Source organism: Periophthalmus magnuspinnatus, chromosome 11, assembly GCF_009829125.3.
Source record: "Periophthalmus magnuspinnatus isolate fPerMag1 chromosome 11, fPerMag1.2.pri, whole genome shotgun sequence".
In the NCBI taxonomy this organism is placed as follows: domain Eukaryota; kingdom Metazoa; phylum Chordata; class Actinopteri; order Gobiiformes; family Gobiidae; genus Periophthalmus; species Periophthalmus magnuspinnatus.
This window is the reverse complement of record NC_047136.2, coordinates 8,330,978-8,356,161: the sequence shown is the minus strand read 5'-3', so window position 1 is coordinate 8,356,161 and position 25,184 is coordinate 8,330,978. Positions and strand designations below refer to the sequence as shown.

Genomic DNA, 25,184 nt, shown 5'->3' with positions numbered 1-25,184 from the left:
TTTTAATGAATGACCTACTGTTTTATAACTCTATACTAAAATATTTTTTTCTTGTATCCTCCGAAGTCGGAAGGTGCGCGGTGAAGGTAAGAAGTGTCGTAAAGTGTACGGGATGGAGAACCGCGACATGTGGTGCACGGCCTGTCGCTGGAAGAAGGCCTGTCAGAGATTCACCGACTGAGCCCCTGAGCGCCCTGTTCGACAGGTGCTGCTCCTGCAAGGGCACACTTTGCATGCTTTTCTTCTGCTCAAAACCTCAACCTCAAAACCTGTCAGGACCCTCCCTCCATAACACCTTCCTATGTCCGGTCCCACTCCAGACCATTCCTCCACAAGATGGCGCAGCCGGCTTTTACTGTTCCGTCCAAGATTCCCAAATGTTGCCTCGTTACTCCCGACCGTTCTTTGGGAAACTCTAGTGCAGCTACACTATGTAAAAAAGGAGAAAAAAAAACAAAAAAACAATCAAAGAGTTCAAGTTTTTTTGTTTTTATGTTAGATTCAGTGTTGCATCTGACTTAAAATGGAATGGAAAGTGTGTTAAAGAAAGATTTCAGATTTTTTCAGATTTTCAGATTTCAGATTTTTTTTTTTTTACTGTTGAAGAGAGGAAAGGCCTTTGAAAAACATTGTGAGAAAAGTTGGAGGTGATGTGTGCCGTTCTTTCTTCCTGCAGTGTATTCATCTAATTTCTTGACTTTTTGAGGAGATTTTCTATCACCTCATCACAGCCTTTTCTCCATTTTTCACAACCCAAAAGGAACACTGATAAAATAAAAATGGATGACCAATGCAAAAAAGATCCAACTTTTACAGTCAGGGAACATGAATGGACCACATAAGTCAAACTGCTACATGAATATTACAATCAGCAGAGGTAATATTTGAACAGTTTTCAGGTTAATTTTTACAGAGCGCAACCAGCAGCAGTTAAAGCTTTTGAGTTATCCTCATCTACAACATATCCACACAACTTTTAACCACCAAAAACTGTCTTGTTCTTTTAAATAGTTGTGTTAAAGTGCCATGTTTAACTGTTTTTAATCTTTTCTCCCTTATGTCTAAAACCAAGACTGTTTACTTACTTATACCTTGCAAGGATAAATTTACAAGGACCCTCGTGTTGACAGAGGTATGTGAAAGAATGCCCTCGTCCTCTTCTGCCATCGTGACCACTCTCCCAAAGGGAACTTTTTAGTACTGAGTTGCATTGGCAAACCAAAGGGGGCGTACTTTTACCAACCAAAAGCAAAGCACTTGCACTGTTTGCAGTCTATAGTTACCTAAAATAATTTCATTTTGAGCAAAAAAGCTACCAAGACTTGGTTAGGTTTATGAAATGTAATGGGAAAAGCACTTGTTTGATTCACATCTTTAAAAATAACTAGAGATTCTACATTTAAGCTGTGGCTATGATTTTCCCAGCATCCTTGTTCCAGGCACTTTCAAAAAAGATACAAAAATATATGTTATATTCTGACTTATGGACCAATAGAAAAAAAGTTATTGGGAAACTGCATACTGAATAAGTCATAGTTTCTTCATTAGGATATTTGTACTACACACTAACTTGTATTAAATAACATACTGAGTTATTAGAGACCAACACCAGCTGATAAACTGACTTCAAGCTTGCCCGTTGGGTTTCAGTACGTCTAAAGCTATTCTATGTTTTCAGCTTCTTTTATTGATTACATACTAAGATAGATTTTCTTCATTTTACATCTTTACTTTGTATCAACAGGTTTGTGTAAGGATATATCATACTGTCGGACCTTTTGGGGTGCTTTTATTTTGAAACATAGAGATTAGCCTTAACGTCACACTCATTGTTCTATATGTCATTTAAAATGCCATTGTATCAGGCGATGTGTTATGTTTACAAGATAAGAAAAATCTATATATAGTTAAGACATGTTGGGGTTTACTTCAAAGCAAAAAATACTATAATTTGTCATTTTTGTTTCCACATATGAGACTATATTATAAATGGATTTTGTTTTCATGTTCTGGCAAAGATGTATATCTATAGGAGGCAGTCATTTACATGTCCTGCCAAGCTTGTTATGCGTGTTTCCTCCCAGTGTGTGTGACCCGCGTGCTCTCGCCTTGGGCTCCACTGCGCTCGCGCTCCCCACCATCCCTGCTGCATTAGCCGTCCAAAAGCTACACTTGATTAAAACCTTTATCTTATTTCCAATTCTCCTCTGCTGGGGTTGTCACCGCAGCTCATTCGCAATTAGTTTGATTGACAACCCAGTGTTTTTGTGTGTGAGTGGAGGTGCCCCAGGCGAAGTGCTCGGGCCACAGCGCTGCTGCACGGTGCTCTCAGCTCCACTTAAGGAGTCCCCATACCTTTATCAAACGTATCGAGGTGGTTGACCCCCTGTCACGACAGTCCCGGAGCAGGTTTGACAAACGTGTCCAGGTTAAAAGACCTTTTTTGTTATATATGTTATATTGGCTGAATGTTGTACACCATGCACTACCCACTGCCCTTTCTCCATCATTGTGGTGCTTTGTGTTTTGTGGTCAGGTCATATCCTTCCTATACTGGAGTGTGGGAAAAACTGGCAGCCAATCAGATGCTGTCAGGATCCAGTCCAAAAACAAGCCTCATGTGCATCTGGTTATTCTGATAGGCAGCTAAATTGAATGACAACTTTAAATGACATTTGTATTTTGTAAACTCCATGTTGGCAGCGTTTATGTGGGTTTTGTTATGGACTGAATCCTGCCTGCATGGCTGTTGTCTGGACAACATCTTCACTAGCAGTGGCACAAAGGTGACCTTAAGCATGAAGGTGCTTTACAGAGGCACTCAGCACCATCTCTTTGTGATGGGGCTGGCACTGTGCCCTGTGCAGGGGAGAAACGGAGGTGCTATTTACCAGAGCTAACTCTCCCTGTGTCTCATCTTTACTCATACATTTTGTACACATTGCTTTGTTGTAGAACATGAAAATAAAAACACCCTGCCTCAAGTCTATCAAGTGTGCACCAAAATGGTCACCGACAAAAGTGTTTTCTTTTTTTTCTGTAGATACTAGATACAGACATAAAATGTTTAACTGCATAGACTATATAAATACTTGGCATCAGAGTAGTACGATTTTTGCCAATGGTGCGCTAATTGGGCCTGACTTGCAATTCTTTCCATCATCAATTTTCTAATGTTCCTAAAGCTTCCACAGCCGTCATACAGTCTTATCAGTAGATTAAGTTTGCTCAGTTGTTCAAACGTAAAATTATTCCATCACTTTATGGCAACCACCTACTTTGAATATTCATTTTTCACTCATCGCATTGTCGCTTGTGAATACTGATTGGGCGCTCTAATTACAAAAGCAGAAAAAAAAACAACAAAAAGATCCTTGAAACTTTAAATTCCCCAAGACTACAGGACTTTGCATGCTTAGTTTCCCACTGAGCATATCTGACAAAAGAAAGACTGATCATTCCAAAATTGACATTGTAACTCTGCCAAATCTGCCATATGTTATCATGCTATTGATGTGATAGTGTTAAACTCCTACCTTTGGGATCTATGGGCTTTGAGCTGTGCAAACCGCTGGGCTGCTGTCGTCAACCTGTTTCACGTAGCAGAATTAAAACTGGCATCAAAGAGCCACAATAGGAGGTCTTGTTACTGAGGAGAGAGTGATATGAATACTTATGAGGATTTTTTTTTCTTTCCCTTATGAGTGGCAGCACCCGGTCAGCCTTTTGTTCTCCGGTGTGTTTACCTCCTCTGCTGCCGTCTATTATAAAGGCCCTAGCATGATTTATAAGATTGAATAAAACTAGATGGCATTATTCTGCTTACCCAAGGTGTAAAAATCTACCAACATGAGTTATGGTGGACCCTGGGTGTGTATATATATATTGCACATACATACATGTCCGTGGCTGTCCGGTGGTGGCTCTCACTGAGGTTCATGTGTTGACACTTTTACGAGCGTTTCTGGTTTATGGAGTTGATCCTTGGACACTTTGGTAAATCATATGTGACAAGACTTGTTTGTAACAAGATGCTTATTATACCTTATATCATCAAGTGCAAGTCAATATTCTGCTATATTCAATACACATCAGAAGCTACAGTGCCACTTGTATATCTCGGCTACTGTGCATCTTTACAGTCCTTTTGTGTTAACATCTAGGATCACAACAGATCCTCTGCCTATTTGTATACAATTCTATGGATTTGGATTCAGATATTTGTAAGCCAGATCCTATGGCTTAACCCTGTGATGATAGTAAGCAATCTATACATCAGAATACCATTGTTATACTTCAAACATAGCCTCACTATCTGCATATTTTGACTGTGAGTAAGAAATGCAACTCTGAATGCACCTTTGGGGTTCCCCTCGGCTCTGTGCTAGGAACGCTGTAGAAATAAATACATTTCAGCCTGATATTGGCCTCTCGTTCAATTAGGCCTATAAACATGTCCAAAGTGAGTCTTCTTATGTGTTTATGTAGAGCTAAAAAGTCTAATGACTAAAAACATAGGTGTTTTAAAAGTGTCCTATATGCACTGTCTGTCACACTTGAGTAGTCATAGCATTGCAGTGCATGACCCTAAGAATAGATGGTGTCTCCAGCATTGACATCACATGACACCAGGGTTAGTTTCCATGGCGACCACCCTGACGTCCAGGTTATGCATCTCAGTTCTGATCTGACTCCTGCTCACGCCAGAGCTGAGGCTGCTGTCAATAAAAAGAGGAGGGGCTTTCTCTGTTGGTTCATTCAGGAATGTGCCATCAGAAAGGGAAGGGGGAATAAAAAGCGTACAATGGCTTCAGTAAAAACTACACACCCATAAGACAGATGATTTTTAAGTGTTTAATTCTAAAGGAGGGATAGGAGTCCTGAATGTGCCTTGATAAGAGAGGAGTTTCCTGTGAAACTCTAAGTGCTGTGTGTTGCTGTGATTTGCAGGGCCACAGCAACGGTAAAGGAATGTCTCTGGTGCTGGCTAGTCTGAGTTCTGCTTTCTATACTTCTATCTCAAAGCTTTGTGATACAGAGATCATGTGAGTGGTGTCCAAGGCCCCTTTGGCCTTTTCCTGGTTGTAGAAAGATGTTACTGTAAGGAACCCTCAAAGTCTGAGTGACTTTTCTACTCTTTGCTGTAACTATTTTTGACCCAACCTTATGGTAATAATACTGTGTTTCCATGTGTTTTGTGCTCTGTAAACTTTGCTCTTTGTTTTCCCAAACATCACCCTCTCTCCCTTCGGTACAAGGGCTTGTACATAGGTGCGTGTTGATGTGAAGAAATCTGTCATGGTGCAATCTCGAAATGTTTGGGAAATCAAGGACGCCTCACTAGGCAAAAAACAGCTTATGAAACTGTCAGGGAGAGGATCCATTTTTAGAGTGGAGCTCCAAAGTGCTCTTTACAGCAATCTATAAATTCCCTATTCACTATCAAAGCATCACTGGAGGAATAATTATTTCAAGTAGACAAAAACACTCCAGCTCCTCCTGAAAGGGATCACTTTGAATTATAATTGAATATACCTCATTAATTCTGGGTATTTTGCCTCAGCTCCCTCAGACAACTTAAATATGCAACACAGAGATGGCTGACCACCACCTCCCGATCCCCTCACTGACCGTTTCATTCTTTCTGATACAATCACCTCAAGAACTCTGCGACTGTCACACTGGCTTTGTACTCTTTTACATGACACTATATACTATATGCTCTGGTCTAACTGTATTTTTACTACTGCATGTGCATGCGAATAACAGTTTATATAAGTGTGCTCTGTTTGTGCTGTGCTGGCCATGGGATGGGGTAAGAGCAGATTTTAAACTACAGTAAAACAACTAATTATGTACTGAATAATACATATTAAGGTGGGGGGTGTTATTGCTTTGCCAGGAATGTTTCACAGTATGGAATTACATTTATATATCTTGAATTTATTATTGATAGAAGTTTAATGCCATACTGTAAAATATTCCTGGCAAAGCAACATTTCCACGGAGACAAGCCGGTTGCAGATCCTCCACCCGAAAAGTGACACAGTGCACCTTTATGTTTCATCAAATAAATTAGAGAATTAAAACAGTTCAGTGGAAACAGGGTGAAATCAGGCTGCACCTACATGAGCCAATTTGTCCACTGTGGAGGGGTACACCTCCCCTCCCATGTACTGTGGGTTTGCAGTTGTCTCATCCTGGGACATTCCTGGATGAGGCTTTCTGGAAGATGGATGATGACTGTACTCCGTTGGGCGCCATGCCAACGGGAGTTATAGAGGTGTACAGTTTAGTTGTTCTTCTTTCTCCTGCATCCCTGACACTCCTATAGCCTTAATAAAACACCCTGGGATCTTTTTCATTCGATCAGGACCAAAATCACATGATACTTGTTAAACATGATATAAAAGTGTGCAGACTTTTACTGCCTTCCCTTTAATTGTTACGGGGCAGTGCAATTTCTGGAGACAGATGATGCTTAGGACAGCTATTTTCGAAACACAGAGATCCGCGCATTCACTGCTCTTAACCCAGTCTTGGCCAAAACAGTATGTGGCGTTTTTCTATCCTTTTCAAGCCTCTAAATCTAAATGTTTGATGTGTTTTCAAGCTGTAAACTAAAAACTCCACTTGTGTTTGTTGACAGTGCATTAGTGGGCCTATATAACTCCAACAGGGATAGTACCGGTAGTTTGAGTCTCGACATATACAGAAAAAGCCATGCTCAGGTGGATTGATCACAAGAGTAAAGAAAGTTTTATATTTTTATGTAGCGTTTATCTCAACTCAGTGAAGGAGAAAAAGAAAGTGTGTCTGATGGTATGAGGTGCAGGCAACATTGGAGATGCTAACAAGGAAGCTAAACCGTCCTGCAACAAAAAGGTATCAGTGAAGGATCAGGACATGAACTGGAAATCTTATAGTTTAGGGGTAAATGCTCCATCTAAAAAGCAACATAATGTCACAACTTAAGTTTAAAGTATCAGTGGTGGAAGGTAATGAAGTACAAGTAGTAAAGTACTGTACTTAAGTAGAATTTTTAGGTATGTGTACTTTACTTTTTTACAATATATATTTTTTACTTTTACTTCACTACATTTGAGAGCAGGTACTTTCTACTCCACTACAATTTTGAACTGGACTGAACAGTAAAAAAGTACTTTTTATGATTTGAGGGGTTATTTTATTTTATTTTTTTAACCATATTTGAGGTAACATCCTGACTAAAGTTTTTGAGTTTAAGCTTCAGTCACAAAATTCATAATAAAAATTAAGGGATTGATTCGTATTGTTACTGTTTACCAAAATATGGATAATTTTAATCAATATCACTGCATTTACACTTAAACAAATTAACAATACATGTGTGAAATACTTTACTTTTTACTCTTTAAACGGGTACTTAAATACTTTTACTTAAGTAGACTTTTTTCATATAGTAAAGCATATTTGGTGTGTATGGTAAAATGCACAATACTCCATTTTAGCTTCTTTGTTAGCAGTCCTTCCTGCGTTCTGTATGCATTGACTACACAGTAACCACACCGGACCCTACTTGTGTCCAATAGTTTAAAAAGTGAATACTATCAAAATCTATTTAATAGGAAACTTTACAATTCACCAGTAAAAAGCTAAAATTTAACACATTCATTGAAAAGTCTTAAGTCATCTGCTATAAACGACACCAAGGCTCCCTATAGTCATCATTTTGCTTGGGCTCCATAAAATTTTACAACACCGGTGCGCTCAAGTATCTCCTCCATCTCCCCTAATAGGAAAACTCCAACCAAACCGTATCTTTACAACTACTAGTATATTTATGTAGTCTCTGAGATGGTTTAAGGCTAGATTGTGTGCCCGATGGGAATCCCTCCTTTGGGTCATCAGGAGTAGTATATTTTATTTTACAAGGTTTGTGTTAGCCGTGGGATGAGCGAGAATTTCACATCAAAATAAATAAGCGGGTATGGTAAATTAGACCAGACACTTTTGGGAAGGCAGAAGCTGTTTACCAGTGCTTTTCTACTATCTCCAGCCACCTTTTATGCATGAAGTCATTGCAACATTCATGCCATCCTGAATCATTTATCAGCAAAGATTTATTAAGAAAGTAGCTGCAAAGCGTTTCTGTTGGTGTTGTATTTTTCAGATGGGGGGAGTAACATGCACAAGTCCCCTATACTAGGAGCTTGCGTCATATGCCCCACTGTTGAAACATATGTCGATGAGGCTTTGGGGGGCAATCCTGGTGATAATGTGGAATACTCTCTGGAGGGGACTGTTTTTAGGTTTGTAGCATGTGAGAAAGATGATGGAAAGTGTGTTTGTATGGGCACCCGCCCGCCCGAGGTTTGTCCCATCTGTTCAATGTAGCGTTCACACCTCTCTCGTCTTCTCCCATGTCTCTGTAAGAGAAGAGAGAAAGAATAAGGCTTATGTGTGTCTGCAGAAACATGATCAAGCCATGGGAGCACTCGGGAAAGTGTGTTTCAAAGTACTAGCTGTCATACCTCATACATTAACAATACCAGGCAGATATACACAGTGGAAGGGTCTTTTCTGTCAGGCTTTCCACAGATAGTTCAAGGTTTGTAGTCCCATACTGTCTGGCTCTACTTCATGATTTGTCAGTTTCCTGTGTAATAGCCTGTTGAAGAAACAACACAAATAAAACAAATAAAAAATCTCTTTGTTACATTATTAGCACAAATCAAAAATAAATTTCAGTGTAAAAGATGGAGCGAAAAGAGAAAAAAAAATACCCAATAACATAAACCAAAGTATCTGAACAAAGTGATGAAGAGCTCAATTATTGTCTCTTGCAAAAGTAATACAGTCCAGACCAGGACAGACAACCAAGTTCCAGTTTAAGGTTAACTGACATTTGTGACTTTATCGACCCCTTGTGGTTATAATAATAATTAATAATAAAATAATAATTTGGCATTGTTTCTTTTTTGTATTTCCACACCAAAACCAACACTTTGTCCCTTGATATTAAAGATGCACTATGTAACTTTTCTGATGAAGGGTCCGTTACCAGCCTGGCATTAATGCATTTATTGCATTTATTCAATTAAACAAATTTTAGAGCTCAAAAATACATTGAAAAACATGCATCCTCACTGTGAGTAGGTACGCCTCTCCACAGATCTGACTTGTAACTTGGCTTGGTGACATCCCCAGCTTGTCTCTATGATATATTTCAGTTTAACGTCATACTCTGGAACATGCTAGGCTGTACAAAAACATCTCAAGCAGGTGGCAAACGCTCCACCTGAAAAGTTACAAGGCGCCACTTTAAATGTCCTTCGTTTTGGACTACAGTATATTTGACAGTTTTTCCTGATGTTTTTATCAACTCCCATAGATTTTACTCACTGTAGCTATGGCAACCTTTTCCGCAGCACCGTTCCTGCCCACTCCATCTGCACCTGTGTTGTAAAAGCATATTCCAGAGCTTTCATTCTAAAGGTGTATGGGGATGACTGTATATATGAGCTCACACAAGTTGTTGTTTTAGCGCTGTGCGGGGAGCTGTTTACTGAGGCGTTGAATAATTGATGAGGGCAATGAGGAGCGGCATCTGTGACCTGAGAGAAAATTGTTGGCGTTTTTGCAAAGTCAGTAGCTTTTCCTTCACTGTGAGGATATACTGTTGTTTATAGGAATAGGTTAAAGCTATACTTCTCCGTCCAATGGTGAAAATAAGCTACTTTCCCAAAATGTTGTGTATGTGTTCACTCTGTAATATTGAGGGAGGGTTTTAGTGTCTTCAAGGATATATACAGACACAACGCAAGCCATGTTCAAGCTGAATGTCCACCTCACGTACCTTACAATAGAAACGTGGTCCGCTTCATCAGAACACACACAAATACAGGTGCATCACAAAAAATATATATAAATAAAGAAATTTTGAATGAGTTTCTGAAATTCTGTCTAAAAGAAGCTGACAGAAAAAGCCAATTCTAAAAGACGATATGAATTTTAAAAAAAGAAAAAAAAGAAGAAGAAACTCATTAAAACATTGGGATAAAGACAACACAAAACAAGAATCAATACAAAATTAATAATGATAAATATATGGAAATAAATGAGTTTACCAATGTGATTTTTTTGAGATGCACCTGTCCAGACGTCAGTCAAAACAGCTCTTCTTCTTCTTAACAAAGAACTTGCAATATTTGTCTCTATCATAAATATATCTATAGGCTATGAATGCACCAGTGATGTTTAATTCTTTCTTTTCCACAATATTATCAGACAAATATTATGATATAAGGATTTTTCTTGCTTGGGAAAAATCATTGCACACTGACTGTTAACTCCTGGTTATTAGTTTCTTCTTCTCTGAAACTATGTGTGTACAAACTGCCATTGTTCCATGTTGTAAAAATGGTGTTTCCTGATCCTTTTGTTCTGGTGCTGTTGTTGATGTACAGTTTTAGACCTAGCTCCAGTTTTCAAGATAAATCTGGAGATATTTGGTTGAACTGAACTGAAAATAAAGACTTTTTTGGCAGCTGTTTGTTAGCCGCTTGTGTCATTGTGTCTTTTCTTCATCTCTGCTTCACTGATTGCTAATTATCTTTTTTTTACATTCACAAACTCTGAGGATTTCTTATCATGAGTTCAGCCATGTGATGCAAATACAATATTAGTTATGAATGCAGTTTACTTTGGGTGCTATTCGCAATCACTAGAGCAAAAAGGCAAGTTTACTTATTCACAGTTTTGGTAGATTGATGAGGAGGGGCCATGCAAATGAGTAGCTGCTTCTAATCTTTCTTAAACGCAGATTCAAGTTCTACTGAGCACAGAAATACTTATAGGTCCTATATAACATAAGATAGATTCTTGTGAATTTTAAGTCATGTTATAATGCTGTTACCACTTCAAAAACAGACCTGGAGTTGTGTTTTGTTTCATTCACACAGGTTTGAGTTATACTTTAGTTTGTCTCATCTCCAAAGCTCAAAATGCTCTGTTCCACCTTGTGATGTTTACTCCTGGTTTATCCTTGGTTTAGTGATGATTTAGTCCTGGTTTAGTCTTGGTTTTGTCCTGGTTTAATCCTCGTTCAGTCCTGGTTTAGTCCATGTTTAGTCCTGGTTTAGTCCTCATCAGTCCATGTTTAGTCCTGGTTTAGTCCTGGTTTAGTCCTGGTTTAGTCCTGGTTTAGTCCATGTGTAGTCCTGGTTTAGTCCCAGTTTAGTCCTGGTTTAGTCCTGGTTCAGTCCTGGATTAGTCCCAGTTTAGTCCTGGTTTAGTCCTGGTTCAGTCCTGGTTTAGTCTGGGTTTAGTCCTGGTTTAGTCCTGGTTCAGCCCTGGTTTAGTCCTGGTTTAGTCTTGGTTTAGTTCATGTGTAGTCCTGGTTTAGTCCTGGCTCAGTCCTGGTCTAGTCCTGGTTCAGTCCTGGTTCAGTCCTGGTTCAGTCTTGGTTTAGTCCTGGTTTAGTCCTGGTTCAGTCCTGGCTCAGCCCTGGTTCAGCCCTGGTTTAGTCCTGGTTTACTTCTGGTTCAGTCCTAGTTTAGTCTTGGTTTAGTCTTGGTTTAGTCCTGGTTCAGTCCTGGTACAGTCTTGGTTCAGTCCTGGTTCAGTTCTGGTTTAGCCCTGGTCTAGTCTTGGTTTAGTCCTGGTCTAGTCTTGCCATGAAGCAATAGTTATCAAGTTCACAGCTGCCTTTTATCTTTTGCTCAGTAGAGATTGGCAATTCCAGGGCTGAAATGATCCAAATGATTCTAGTGAAGGTGTGTGGAATTTAAAAACATGGTGGAGCACTTACTTTATTACCACATGACATCACAAGGTGGAACTCAGTGGAACAACATTAAAACATAGATCAGAAAATAGACCAGTATGGGCCCTTTAAGTGCTGTCATTATAGTGAATTTTTGAACTTTTTTATGCATTCAACACAGCCCATATTCTTGTACTCACTATTGTCCCTTGTGCTTCCATGGTGGGGGTGGGCTGAGTGTCTCCCTGTCAATCCCATAGCACACTAGAAAATGATAAATATGCAAATGATCTATACATAGATTTGGCATTTACTCAGTGATGCTAAAATATGTTGGCTGTGAGTCACGTTAGCTTTGTTTGCGAAACTCAATTAACTGCAAAACAAAGGCTTTATAATAATTCTTTAGAAACTGCATTTGCACTGGAAGAACTACACACTTATAACTCAACACATTTCTGAATACTATTGTGCATTATATTAAAAGAGTGCAAAAGCTTTAGAAAACTCCTCACAGTCCCTGGTTTTACACAATGCACTGAGCCCATCATTGAAAACAACACTCCAGCGTCTGTTCTCGGCTGCCCTCCTGTGTCCAAAATGTGAAGTAGCAGCCCGCAACTTTAATCCTTTTTTATGTTTCTTTTGTATAAAACGATGATGTAATCTATTGAAGAAAACACACATAATACTAAATAATACAGATGAGACAGACAGTGCCATCGTGTTTAAATGTGTTTAATTGATGTATAATTCAAATGTTGTAGACTATATAAGAATTTCCATAACATAATTCTTCATATGTTGTTACTTTTACAGTCAATTGTACTTCAAAATTATTTAATACAGAAATGACTCTATCATGAAACCAAAAGTGAAAGATATCATTATCATGCATGTTTTTATTTTTAAGTATTAACCAACAATTTGTTTAGATTGCTCCCATTTGAACAGTTGGATTGACCTGTTTTTTTCTGCACAGTATTTAATTGGTCGGTTAGAGAAAGCAACATCATCATAGCCTCGTATTGATCTCTTGGTTCAATAAAACTATTTATTCTCAATAGACATGCATGTCCAGCTAGAGTATTATATTACAGTCTATCTTTGAACAGTTATGGAGTCACCATTGGCCTGCCCTGTTGCTGTGATGGTGGGAGTTTCTGTAGGTGTTACCTTCCTGAAAGAAACAATGAAGTGTTGTTCAAATATTGACTGTGAAGGAGATATATTTATTTCCCTCTCTCCTGGTCAAGGCTCAGGCCTCTGTGTTTGCTTTGCACCTTCTTCTGCTGATGCTGCTGTTTTTGTCTGGTATTACCTCGGCACGGGACCACCTTTCTGTCAGTCTCTTGTCAAGGGAAAAAATGGCTGCATTTCAAACCAGATTTTATTCCCAGGCTTACATGTTAAAGTGCAGCACTATATATGACACAATGAAAGACAAAGTACATTCATACTTTGGACACAGTGTTAAGACCTTTAAAATGTAATGCAGAATTATGGTTAGGTTGCAATAACCTTCTACGAACAGCACAAAACAAGTGTTAGATACTTTACAACATTACAACATCATCAGCACCTGCCATGTATGCTTCCATTAACAAAACTGTGCTGAACTGTGTATACTGAGTTTTCTGGTGCGATGTTTACGACCTGCCTGGAGATCTCCTTGCTTTTCTTGGAATGTTCTACAGCATGGCATTAAATGCATTTATGTGGCATTTATTTCACAAGTTTTTTTTATTTATTACCCTTTGGACAACTCCAACCTATAACTTGGCATGGTGGTGTCACATGCTTGTCATCATTGCGACAGAAAAATTCAAAATAAAACTGTGAAACATTCCAAGCAAAGCACTACAATTGTCACAGAAGCAGATTATGTTACTCCTTGAACAAGAATTGACCTTCACCTATCAGGAAACATCATTACAGCAGACCAGATTGATGTATATTTGAACTTTTCTGCCTTGTTATTCTTTAATAGAAGTAAACATTTCCTGCCAAAAACATAGGGACAAAAGGCTGACATTAGCAAAGCATTAACATTGACAAAGGCGAGAACACAACATACATAATGACACATAGCTCCCATCAGACACATTCAGTTCACTCTAAAGTTTAGGAAGAGTCATTTGGCCTCAATCACAAAGGAGGCTGGCACACACTGGAGTAAAGAGAGCACTTGTGGGCCGTCCAGGGGTCAAAGGTCAAGTGGATGGGGTATTCAGGGGTCGGGAGGTCACGGGGTTAAAGGCAGGTCTCAGTGCACTGGCGTCTCCCCTTCAGTTGTGGGTTCAGGCTGACTCAAGAAAGACTCTGTGGTTGCGCTGCTGCTGTCCAGATTGGCTGGTTCAGTGGGCGATGCAGTGGGAGTCATTTTAGTCTGGAGAAAGAGACATACAAAACATTGGTCAAAGTTATTTTAAATACAGAATTTGGGTGATTTTTTGTAATTTTGGTCTGTTTATTTGGCAATAGATAGAAATAGCTGGTCTCTCAGCACACAACACACATAGTCTCTAGTGTAGTATTATAATGGTGTAAAAAACGGTCTATCTTTTTCAAATATTAATGCTATCCAGTTATGACAAAATATATTTATGGGTTTGAACTTCCTACTATATAATGCCATGTCTTGCTGGTTGAACTATTTAGCATTTATTTCATGCTCCAAATTGACTCTGTATACTGATGTACAGTTAGTGGCTAAACTGTGCGCGTCATGGTGAACATTTACCATATAAAGGCAAAGGAAGAAGAGGAATGTACCTTATAAGAGAGATGACCAGGACAATGGAACAAATGCTAGAAATTTCCTGTGTACATTCCTGCTGCATACTTGCTGTTATCTGGCGACATCCACGGCCAAATCTATTTTCCAAGTCTCCTCACCACTTCATATTAACAAAATGTTCCGAAGGCCGTTGGTTACCTTTATAGTCTCCACTTTCTCCTCAAATGACTTGAATCCTGGCTTGTTCCTGGGGAGACAAATGCAGGCATATTCACACAGATATATAGTTGGCAGAGCTTTATAAAGGGAAAAAGAAAAAAGTGTTGGTAGCAATTGTGTCTTTCCAGGTCACACTGTTACCTGATACACGTCAGGTATACTAAAAGGTGGGTTCATTCTTTTCCTGTGAATTGGAAATGTCCCATGAGGTGTGTCTGAAACTCCAAAGCTAATAGCAACTATCAACAACAACTATTACAAGTAAAGCCACTCGAAGTCCTACCCAAAATTAACCGTTTCTGAAATTGGGCGTTATCATCTTCAGGCCATATCTTGTTTGGTAGAACTAGATTTTTTCCAGAGAAGTGTGAGCTTGACAAAGTGGGGGTCTGGTTGTGAGAGATTATGAAACCTGCTCCTTCACTGATAGCTGCTACATGGCTACAGCCTGACTTATTTCCTTTTCAAGAGATATACTCATTTTTATTTGTTAATCTCTATGGCAACGGTCCTAATTTTTCATTATTCTGAAACCCATACATAGCTATAATTTACAATATTTTCGTAAAAATATGAATACCCAATAATTGCACTTATTTTTTAGGGTAAATTGTGTATTTGGATAGCAATGAAGATGTAGAATTTGGTTTTACATTCACATAGGTGGTCCACATACTTTTAGGGCAATCTAAGATCATGATTACAGGCAGAGTACAGATCATAACTCATTGCTAAAAGCATGTGCACAAAGCTGGGAAACTTACCTCATCACTGGCATACTAGCCGAGTGCTGTATTGAGCGCACGCTATCCGAAAGCATAGTGGAGAAGAAAGGCGGGTTAGTAAGAGATAAAGAAACAAATTCATGCTCCATGTATGCACCCTTATTTATTTTACCGCACACTGAATGAGTGCAAATAAATCCTACTTCATCCCATTAAGATCGATTGTGTAGTAACTCAGTGGGTGTGTGTTAATCCTATGTATTACGATGAAAATCTTGTTGTCAAACACAAGCACGCAGCAGAAGAATATATGCACACACACACACACACACACACATGTTTAAACCGTTTGACCCTGCACTCTTGCCCACCCCCACCTCAGCCCCCCCACAGCAGACCTGGCACAGCCTCATGATCCGTGAGGGTGCATTTCTCAGCACACTGCAGCTTTCAGGGGCCTAATAATCTTGTTTGCAGCTCAGTAATCCAGAGAGAAGGAGGATGACAGGAGAAAAGACAGATTAGGACCTGGGTCCTGGGAGGGGGTCTGGGGTCAACACAGGGCACATCCCAAAGTGAGCAGTCAGTTGTGGGTGTCTCAGAATCCTTATAACACAGAGCTTTACAATTATTCATAGCCAAATGTATGAATATGAAATTAGACTGCTGTATGCAGGGCATGATAATATGGTTTAAGTACTTCATTTATTAGTTGATAGGTCTAGGTCTATTGATTATCATAGGAAGAAATAAAAATATAGAAAAATGTTATCATTCTACTAATAACAAGTACTACTGATCAAGAGACTTGGATACATTTCTTATTTCCATACCTTTCTACATTTTGTTCAAGAACTCATGAATAATGCAATGCATGATTACAAGTTGTGAAGTTGAGATGACAGGCTGAATCGGAGGTTAGAACTGTGCCTTTTTATCCCACATTTGGAAGTCTGACTCCTGTCATTTCAGTAAAGTATTCCCTGTCAATGAGTGCATCCTGACAGATAAGCGGGAAAAGAGGACTTTGACGATACAGAACATAAATTCCCTTAGTATGTCTCCCTTCAACATGTGTCAGGTGTGACAGGGGCTCACCTGACATCTTCAAGCTTGCGGCTGATGGCGGAGCCCACAGTGGAGAAGGCGGCGGTGGCCTTCAGACCGGCCTGGGACAGAGTTTCAGACGTTCTTTTGTAGCTGAAACAGAGACAGGAGGAGGATATGAGCTCCATGGAAACAGACGTGAGATCAAAGTGGAGAGGCATCGAGCTCTGCAGCCAACGTCACTGTCTTCATTCATTTTAACATGCCCTGAAGAAACTGCTCATTTCCTGCAAGAGAAAGCATCATCCAGAGAACTGACATCTTTTATCTCAGAGACAAGGAATCTGCAGGTAGGAGCACAGACTAGTGCCTATTTTGATGCTTTAATAACTTAAGACAAAAGACAAAAAAATATGACACTGGTTTTATGAGTGTACTTACGCAGTGGAGGTGGTGACCTCCTGCCAGGTTTTACTGATGTTCTGCTTGAGTTCATTGAGAGGGGTAATTCCCAACTTCCTTTTTATGTCTGCTACTTGCTTCTCTTTGGCCACCAATACTTGTGACAGAGTCTGGATCTCATCTTCAACCTATGGACAAAAATGTCAGTTTTATTTTGCAGTCTATATAAAAATACTGGCATAATCGTGACAATAGACTAGCTGTTGTCAAACTTAAACTTATATTTTGTTCTGATGGATGTTGTGTTTTTTAAAATCCTCTCAAATTTACCTTAAATATCCAAATCAGACAGCCCAACTACAGCAGCAACCATCACACTGACATTCTATTGCCTCTCAAATCATAATAAATCAAAATCATAATAGCATTATGGTGACATATTTCTACAGTTTTTACAGTCATGCAGACACATTTGATACATCATTTTACTCGTCCTCTATGTGATGTTAGTATTGACTGATTTCACAAGGTCTGACTGGTGAAACTCATGACCTTTCCATTCCCTTTGACCTTTGACCTGACCTTGAGCAGCTCCTCCTGCAGCTCCTGTCTCTCCTCCTCCGTCATGGCGGGCGGCGGGATAGGGGCCTCAACACTCGTCACTGCATCTTCTCCCACTTCAGGAGCAGAGTCTGTGAGCAGCTGTGAACCTATAAGAGGGGAGACCAAAAGAACTCAAAATCCATCCTGGGATAGCAATGTTTGAAACTGTACTTTTGGACAACATCTATTGTAGATTATCTTGTGTCAAGGTTTAGAAGCAAGGATAAAGTTGACCATCAAACAAGATCCATCATGCTATAAGGGAGTCTTTAAGGGGTAGGGGTTATCGGAAGCAGAACCACAAAAGTAAGGACACTAAAGGATGCTGTTTGATGCTAGGTGCATCATGGGGGACTTGCTTTTTATCTTCTAACATAGCAGGCTACAGGCACCTCCCCTATCTCTCACACATCTTATTTCAACACAGCAGCACAGTAGGAGCAGCACATCAATAATATACACAAGTTTTCTTAATAGAGACATCCTGGGCTCGACAGCGTGAGAGCCAAAGGGTTGTAAGAATCTGTCACTCAAACGGACAAAAGTGGAAATGAAAAAGTGTTTTACTCGGTATAATCAGATCTGGGTTTAAAAGGATTCAAAAGTGACTGGGGAAAATAACAGAAGTAAAGATAAAAAGAGGAAACAAAAGAGGTGAATGAAAAACAATGAGAGGAAGGGGGTCAGAGGAACTGTTGAAAAATGCATCACACGCTTGGTTCACTGTCAGCTATAGGTAAACAAACACATTCACACTGGACCAACCTTGTGGAGAAAAATACTCATTATTTACGTGACCCCAGCACAGGGTCTACTACAAACACGCTCAAGGCAGATCTTAAAAGCAAAATAATTATTTGTAAAAACTTGATATGTTATTGTTTACAGCAGCTCTTCACTTAGGTTGGGATAAATATTTTTTTATGACGTATCACATGAGCTATACCCTAGAACCAGCTCTTTCTCCTGGGCTCCAGTTAAATACATTTTACAATTCGTTAGCTCCATTAATAGAAATATTATAAACACATTATGTACACATCAGTGCTCGCAATAACACAGATTATTTAATGATGGTTAATTGCAAAGCAATAAGCTAATGTAAATATGTGCTACCATTTATGTTAATGTAAAAATTGTTTATTACTGTATAATGTTGAGCATTGTTAATGTTTTAAAGAAAATTATGATTACAAAGTTTAGTGGATGTGTAAAGTTAGGAAGTTCAATTTAGCTTGAACTATGATGCAAAAGGCTGGTTAGCAGGCAAGAGAAAGAAAAGCTCCAGAAGTCCACGATCGGTAAACAAAGGTAAATAGTTAAACTGCATTGCACAGCATTCTGCATATACAAGGAATTAGTCTGACTTTTTCATAACCTGTATCTTCCCACTTCTTTCCAAATCCTTGGCATCCATTTACTTTCATGTCGCAACAAAAAAGTTGCTACATTTCAAAACATTTTAACTAAGACAGATGAGCATTTGATGATGGCGGAAATAGCTATTCACAAGACTTAACTCTCCCACAAAGAAAAGACCATTTATCCAATTGTCTGAAGAACTCAAAACAGACAAGTACTTGAGTCTAAAAATCTGATAATTTGAGAGCTGGGCCCAGGCATTAGCGGTCTGTATGATAATTAATGTCATGGGAATAACAAGAGTTGATTGGGCACCGCAAGAGCAAATATTTATCTGTCAGAACATGCTCAAGTGAGACATCCCACTGGAAATCAATGCCTATGTTTTACTGAGGAAAATCAAGATACAACAATCTGTGGGAAAAAATACAAAGAAAACTGGGCTCCTTGAAAATCCATTGTCCCAGAGAGTGGTTACAAAAGCCTGGCACATCCCTGATAGCTGCTCTTCTTGTCTTACATGTGCCCTCTACTCCTATTACTGTAGAGCAGGAAATGCATCAATGCCATTCTGCATAGTAAAGATGTAGTGCAACAACTTCAGCCAAGCAAATCTCACATTAATGGTCCCATCCCTCCTGAGGTCAAAATAAGACACCTGGGCGTTGTCTGCATCTAATTAGAAAGCATTTTATTAGCATGTTAGTTGTTGTTAGCTTTACCATTCCTACCAAACCCTATACTGGTGTCTGACAGTTGTGAAACGTGCTTATATAAACTCATTGTGGTGAATGATTAGGAGGTTTAGAAGGAATAAGGTAAGGAAGAACTCTGGATCACTGCAAATTATTTAAAATGAACATGTACTGATATAAATACAATTGAATTGAATTGAATTGATTTCCATGTTTTCATGACAGTAGAAATTGGGTACAGCACTTTTAAGTGTATCTTTCCAATAGTTAGCATGACAAGATGTTACTTGAATACTAAACCACTTAAAACTAATATGTCCAGCTTCTTAATCACTAAACCATGAAAAGACTGTCAAATATGTAACAGCTAATTAAAATGTAAAACCTCAGGGTACACAAAAGGCTACATCCAGAGCATGTCTGAAATCTAACTGTAACATAATTATCTTGGTGCAAAACCCAAAAGACAATGTAGGTCAAGAGTCAAACAAAGTACTTTAAGTATCAACTTGTAAGGAGCTGTGTGTGATACTGATGAGGACAGCCAGAGTCTTTCAGTATCACTTCTGCAGCAATATCAGATTTGGATAGAAAATGTAAAATGCCATAGATATAATCACTGAGTATGTCCCAAAAACATACACATAGGCAATGCAGTAATCTAATAAAGTTAAATCTTAACAAACTGTAAGCAATATAACGCACACTAGCATATATAACGTGATCTCAAAAGCTATAAAACTATATAACATTTAAAAACATTGGTTTCAGAATGACGATTGAATGGCTATTGCCATAGCTCAGTTACAAAACAGTACAATACAAACAAAATCAATCAAAACAAAAATAACTACATAGGTCATTTTAAAAGATTAAAAACAGGTGCAGGTGTGATTATTAAAATGCAGTAGTGGCACCACTGTATCCAGTTTAAATAAAATAACCAAAGGCTTTTCCCCCATTTCAGACATTCATGAGATCTTGTATTAAAAGTGCCCATATCACAGTTCTACAAACAAGTCTCAGTGGTCCCTTATGAATATATTTTATACAGTGTTGTTCTCTTCTTCTACTTAAACACAGCAGATATAGATCATATTATGTAATGCAGCAACAGCATTCACTTTCACTACAATGAAAACAACTAAACAGCATAGCCATAACAGTAATCAGATGACAAATATGAAAATGAAATTAAACTGTTGTCACTCCCCCCCATCCCTCCCCTTTATAGATTCCCAACTGAACCTTGTGCCAGCCATGCCCTCTCTCCCCTCAGCCTTACCTCTGCTCTTGGATGCAGGAGAGCTGGGTGGTGTATCGCTGTAGGCCGGAGACAGATACAGGTAACTGGTGTTGACTCCTTGCTCAAAGTCAAAAGGAGACTGGTACTCTTCTAGTGGCTCCATTCCTACTGCTGTCACTGCCAATAAGACCAATACACACCGCCTACTAAACCACAGCTACCTCTGCCCCCTCGGCACTGTCCTGATTGACTGCATGTGATCCGTTCCTCTGGGTCGCCCTTCTCACTGTAACTACATAGACAGATAGACACTTTTGTGCTCAAGAGGTTGTGCACATCTTTCTCTGTTAATAAGTTACCATTGTTTTGAGTCAGCTATCCCAAAGGTCGCTCCTGTCCTGTATCCATTCAAACTACTGCGTGCCATCACTGTCTCAGGTCTCTATATCAACTCCCTCCCTCTTTGCTTTCTTCCACCATCATCATCAGTGTGTCATTCAAGAAGAGAAAAGGGTCCCATTTGGTCAGACCGTTCACGTGACAATAGTGATGGACCAGAAGGGGGCGAGGAGCGAGAGGAGATGAAAAGCACTGTAATCTGCGGTGTCCCAGATTACAGCCAAGCGATAATCCACAAGAGGCAGCAGTAGCAGTAATACAGAATGGAGGAGAGAGGATGCCCCAAGCTAAAAGGGTTGTGCAAGAGAAAGTGGGCTTTGGTGCTCAAACATGCGTGGGTAATTTGTAGTTGTGGAAAACCAACATATCGTTTTTGTGGACTACATCTCAAAAATATTCAGAACCAAATTTGAGTGGTAACAAAAACTATGATGTTGCAATATTAAAAACTGATGCTATCTGATCTAAGATGATTACAATACCACGTTGCAAGGCCCTGTTTCTAAATGCATTCTTTTGAGCAACAGCACGTTAAAATACAAAAGGAGGAACTGCAGACAGTGACCACGGTCCTTTTTTCACTTTGTGTGAGCCTCCCCATGGACATTTGTATATTGTTATTACATCTCTAATCCACACATTTATACGTCTGTATGCGATTAAGACAAAGTCAGGGCTCGTATATGGTGCACTATGTAACCTTTCAGGTGGATCGTCCACAACATACTTATCCCCATGGACATGACATTGCTTTGCCTGGAATGTTCCACAGTATGGCATTCCACAGCACTGTCTCCATGGAAAAAAGCTAGTGATGCCACAGGCCAAGGCTGACACCGAGTTATAGGTCAGATCTCTAAAGAGATGACCCCACTCACAATAAGAGTACATGTTTTTCGCTGTATTTTTTAGCAATAAAAACAGCTATTGAATAAAAGCAAAATAGATATTGAATGCCAAACTATGGAACATTTCAGGCAAAGCAATAACATACACAAGCAGGTAAGTCTGTGATATGAAGATTCAGTAAGATATGAGTACATTTACTGCATGGATGTTAAAATAATCATTTAACAGTGTGAAGAACGATGTGAAATAAGTGTCTCGTCATAAACTTAGATATAGTAAACAAAATCTGAAACAATGTGAGATGTTGATAAAAAAAGTTTTAAATCAAAGGATGAGCTAAAGTGCCTCCTGCAGCCCTGACTCGTAACAATTACAGAAATGAACAGAAGAAATCACTGGAAACAGTGTGTAGTTATGTTGTTTATATTCACTGAATCAATAATAAAATAAATATATTGTTTGTTTTAACAGAATAGCCCTATGCATCATTAAATAATAGTGGAGATTACTCTTTAAACTTAAATTGAAAATAAGCCAGTTGTGATGAAAAGTGAAGCTTGTTCAATATCCACTGTCCATGGTCATAACAGACATTCTGAAGAACTTAATAACCCACAGCACGACTTTAATTACATAATATCCATGGTGCTCTGTGTCACATGATAGTCTAAAACAAGAATCATGAGACATAGAGGACTGTCCATCAGCCGCACAGTTCCCATCCTGCACAAACAACAGTGTCTGTTTGGTGTCGGGCCAATATATTAAGGTCGCCCTGACTTTAAGTTTAATGCAGATATAGCAAGGAACTAAGGAACTGTACAACACCTAAACAACAACACAGCAGACTATACAAAATTTTGTTTATTTATTTAAAAAAAACATTCCATGCCTTCAGAAACAACTAGCAAGTCACAGAGAAGAAAACAAGGCCAGCCTAAAGAACGAGGGAAATCCCAGCCAACAGCACCTACAGCCAGAAGTGATTTCACCTAAACAGAGCAGCACCACACGGTGGATGGAGGTAGCACAGCCAATGAACAACACTAGAGGTTTTGAAGATTGTTTTTGCTTTTTTTGCCTATTCAGTAATCTCTGAAAAGCAACTTAACTTCTTGTTGTCGATGGATATTTAAACATTTTCACCTCACTGTCCTCTGTTTCAAATAACCACATTTTAAGCATATATAGTGTAGGTGGTCTCATGTCCAGTGATTTAAAGATGCAGAGTAATAACATTTAGGTGGCATTTATAACCTTTGATTCTGCCCTGAATATTCCCGTGTTTGCAACCCAAACAACATACAGGACCAGCCTGTTCCAAACTATCTCTGTGACTTCCTCTGACCTCAGCTGAATGCTACCACTTGTGTGGAAATCTAATTTCTGCAAAATGTTCTCCACTTATGATCAATCTTGTTAAGGTAGATCAGCATGGAATGATTAAGGATTTCATTTTCCAAAATCTGATCTGAGTTAAAGTAAATTTTCATATAAAATGTATGAATCCTAACTTTTATTTCAAATGCAAGCAGACAGTGAGTCTAGAGTAGTTTGGGAAAACATCAGCCAATGCAGTTCAAGTTAATTACATTACCTGCAGTAATAAATAATCAGAACACTGTGTTCACAACAACAATCAAATAATTTACATAATCTATCTTATTTAAATTGCAACATTTCTTTCTGTGTAATTAGCAGGCTTTCAATGAGTTCAACTGTTGCACCAGACTGTTAAGATAAAGTCAAATGTAAATCAGTATATGTTGGAATGTGTAGACAGAACGCTTCAATCAGGGGCTCAAAGAGGACGTGTGCTCGAAGGACAGGACTCTGCCCTGATTAAGACTCTGTTTTTCTGCTTAATCACAAGAGTAAACTATTAGATGGATGATTGATAACATCTGTTGACATGAATGGGCTAGGACCTATACTAGGACCTTACAAGTAACGGCTGCTGACTTCAAGATATGAAACAATATCAAACTGAGTAATCAAAAAATGACAAATGCAATTATCCAGGCAGAGGCAGAAAGATACCTATTTTAACAATAGAACTTGGCCTGACAGAAACCTGCACATGAATGGAAAAGATGAAAACTGGGAGGAAGTGGTGCCATGACTGTGTAGCATGACAGGAAATGTGTGTATCAGACAGAGGAGTTAAAAAGAAGCACTTTATCAGTTGATCTTGTACTCCCAAAGTGTCTAAAACAAACAAAACCAGAATGTTGGAGTAGGTTTATAATCTTTGCTCAATAAGAGACTGCAATAGGTGTGTGGCTTGAAGAACTGGAACAGCAGGGGTGTACCGTAGGCCTACAAGCTGTCAGGTGCACAAGCTAACGCTCTCCATATGTCAAGTACTTTATAAGAATTAAACTTTTTCATTTTAGAGCCCCATTAGCAGCTTTCTTGCAGCAGAAATATAGGCTCCAGCCTACATGAAAAGGTGTTCCACTTTATGATTGCTCTATATTCAAGACTTCCTCATTCCTGAGAATTAAATACAATTATTATATGTTGGGCTTTGCTATTACAAACGTATTTCCTTTATAAAAGTAGGCTAGACTTTGCATCAGTAATCCTACCCCAGTCAAACCTGAGTTCCATATGGTCTCCCTCACAATACAATAAGTTTGGTAACTTTTGCACCAAAGTTATTTTTAATCAGTGAAAGACAATAAAACTCATGCATTCGTGTGTTACCTTTATCTGCATCCTCCATGGTGCAGCTGAAAGAAGTTTTTGCAGTTTCTCTGAAGTTTATGTCCGGGGCGCAGGTTGTCCTTTTACTGCGACAGATCTTCCTGTTCACAGCTCGTGCCGCCGGTTGCCAGGCAGCTCGACGTGAGGGGTGGGGTCTCATCTGACGTCATCACGTTACAGTGTAAACACAACCGAGCACGTGGATCAAGTTTTTTCTTGTCATCCACAGCGACGGTGGATGACAAATATTTTCGATCTGTTTGATGATTATTTCTAATAACAGCATTATATTTGGTAATCTTTGCTTACTGATCACTTAGAAGGCAATAATGCGCTACGTTCTAAGTTGTTGGCTCAATTGGCTGTAAGAGTAAAAAATACAGTCGTGCAAATTAATAAATTAATGTGCAAATAATAGATCTTGCACTAATTTAAAGCACAT

The 25,184-nt window shown here is 39.0% G+C and overlaps 3 protein-coding genes across 7 annotated transcripts in view; 2 read left to right on the top strand and 1 right to left on the bottom strand.

Annotated features, from left to right (window-relative positions):
• znf704 (zinc finger protein 704) overlaps window positions 1-10,528 on the top strand; it is a 59,447-nt gene extending 48,919 nt beyond the window's left edge. For all 3 annotated transcript variants that reach the window (XM_055225106.1, XM_033975463.2, XM_033975462.2), the window contains exon 9: window positions 67-10,528. In XM_055225106.1, the coding sequence (XP_055081081.1) occupies window positions 67-181 (115 nt within the window). In that variant the 3' untranslated portion in view covers window positions 182-10,528. The remainder of the gene's footprint in view (window positions 1-66) is intronic.
• The window catches only part of tpd52 (tumor protein D52), a 369,330-nt gene extending 344,448 nt beyond the window's left edge, over window positions 1-24,882 (bottom strand). Inside the window, exons 1-6 of one of the 3 annotated variants that reach the window (XR_008648869.1) lie at window positions 24,743-24,882; window positions 17,462-17,589; window positions 16,919-17,067; window positions 16,529-16,630; window positions 14,685-14,733; window positions 13,030-14,135 (exon numbers count right to left, since the gene is read on the bottom strand). Coding sequence is in view for 2 of the 3 variants with exons in the window: in XM_033975879.2 (XP_033831770.1) it covers window positions 14,013-14,135; window positions 14,685-14,733; window positions 16,529-16,630; window positions 16,919-17,067; window positions 17,462-17,589; window positions 24,743-24,761 (570 nt within the window). In the remaining variant the exon portion in view is untranslated. Of the gene's footprint in view, window positions 1-12,469; window positions 14,136-14,684; window positions 14,734-16,524; window positions 16,631-16,918; window positions 17,068-17,461; window positions 17,590-24,742 lie in introns of those variants that run through there. The other 2 variants (XM_033975879.2, XM_033975880.2) reach the window with 2 other exon arrangements.
• The window catches only part of ripor2 (RHO family interacting cell polarization regulator 2), a 324,701-nt gene that overhangs the window by 156,542 nt on the left and 142,975 nt on the right, over window positions 1-25,184 (top strand). The gene's annotated exons all lie outside the window — the stretch shown is intronic.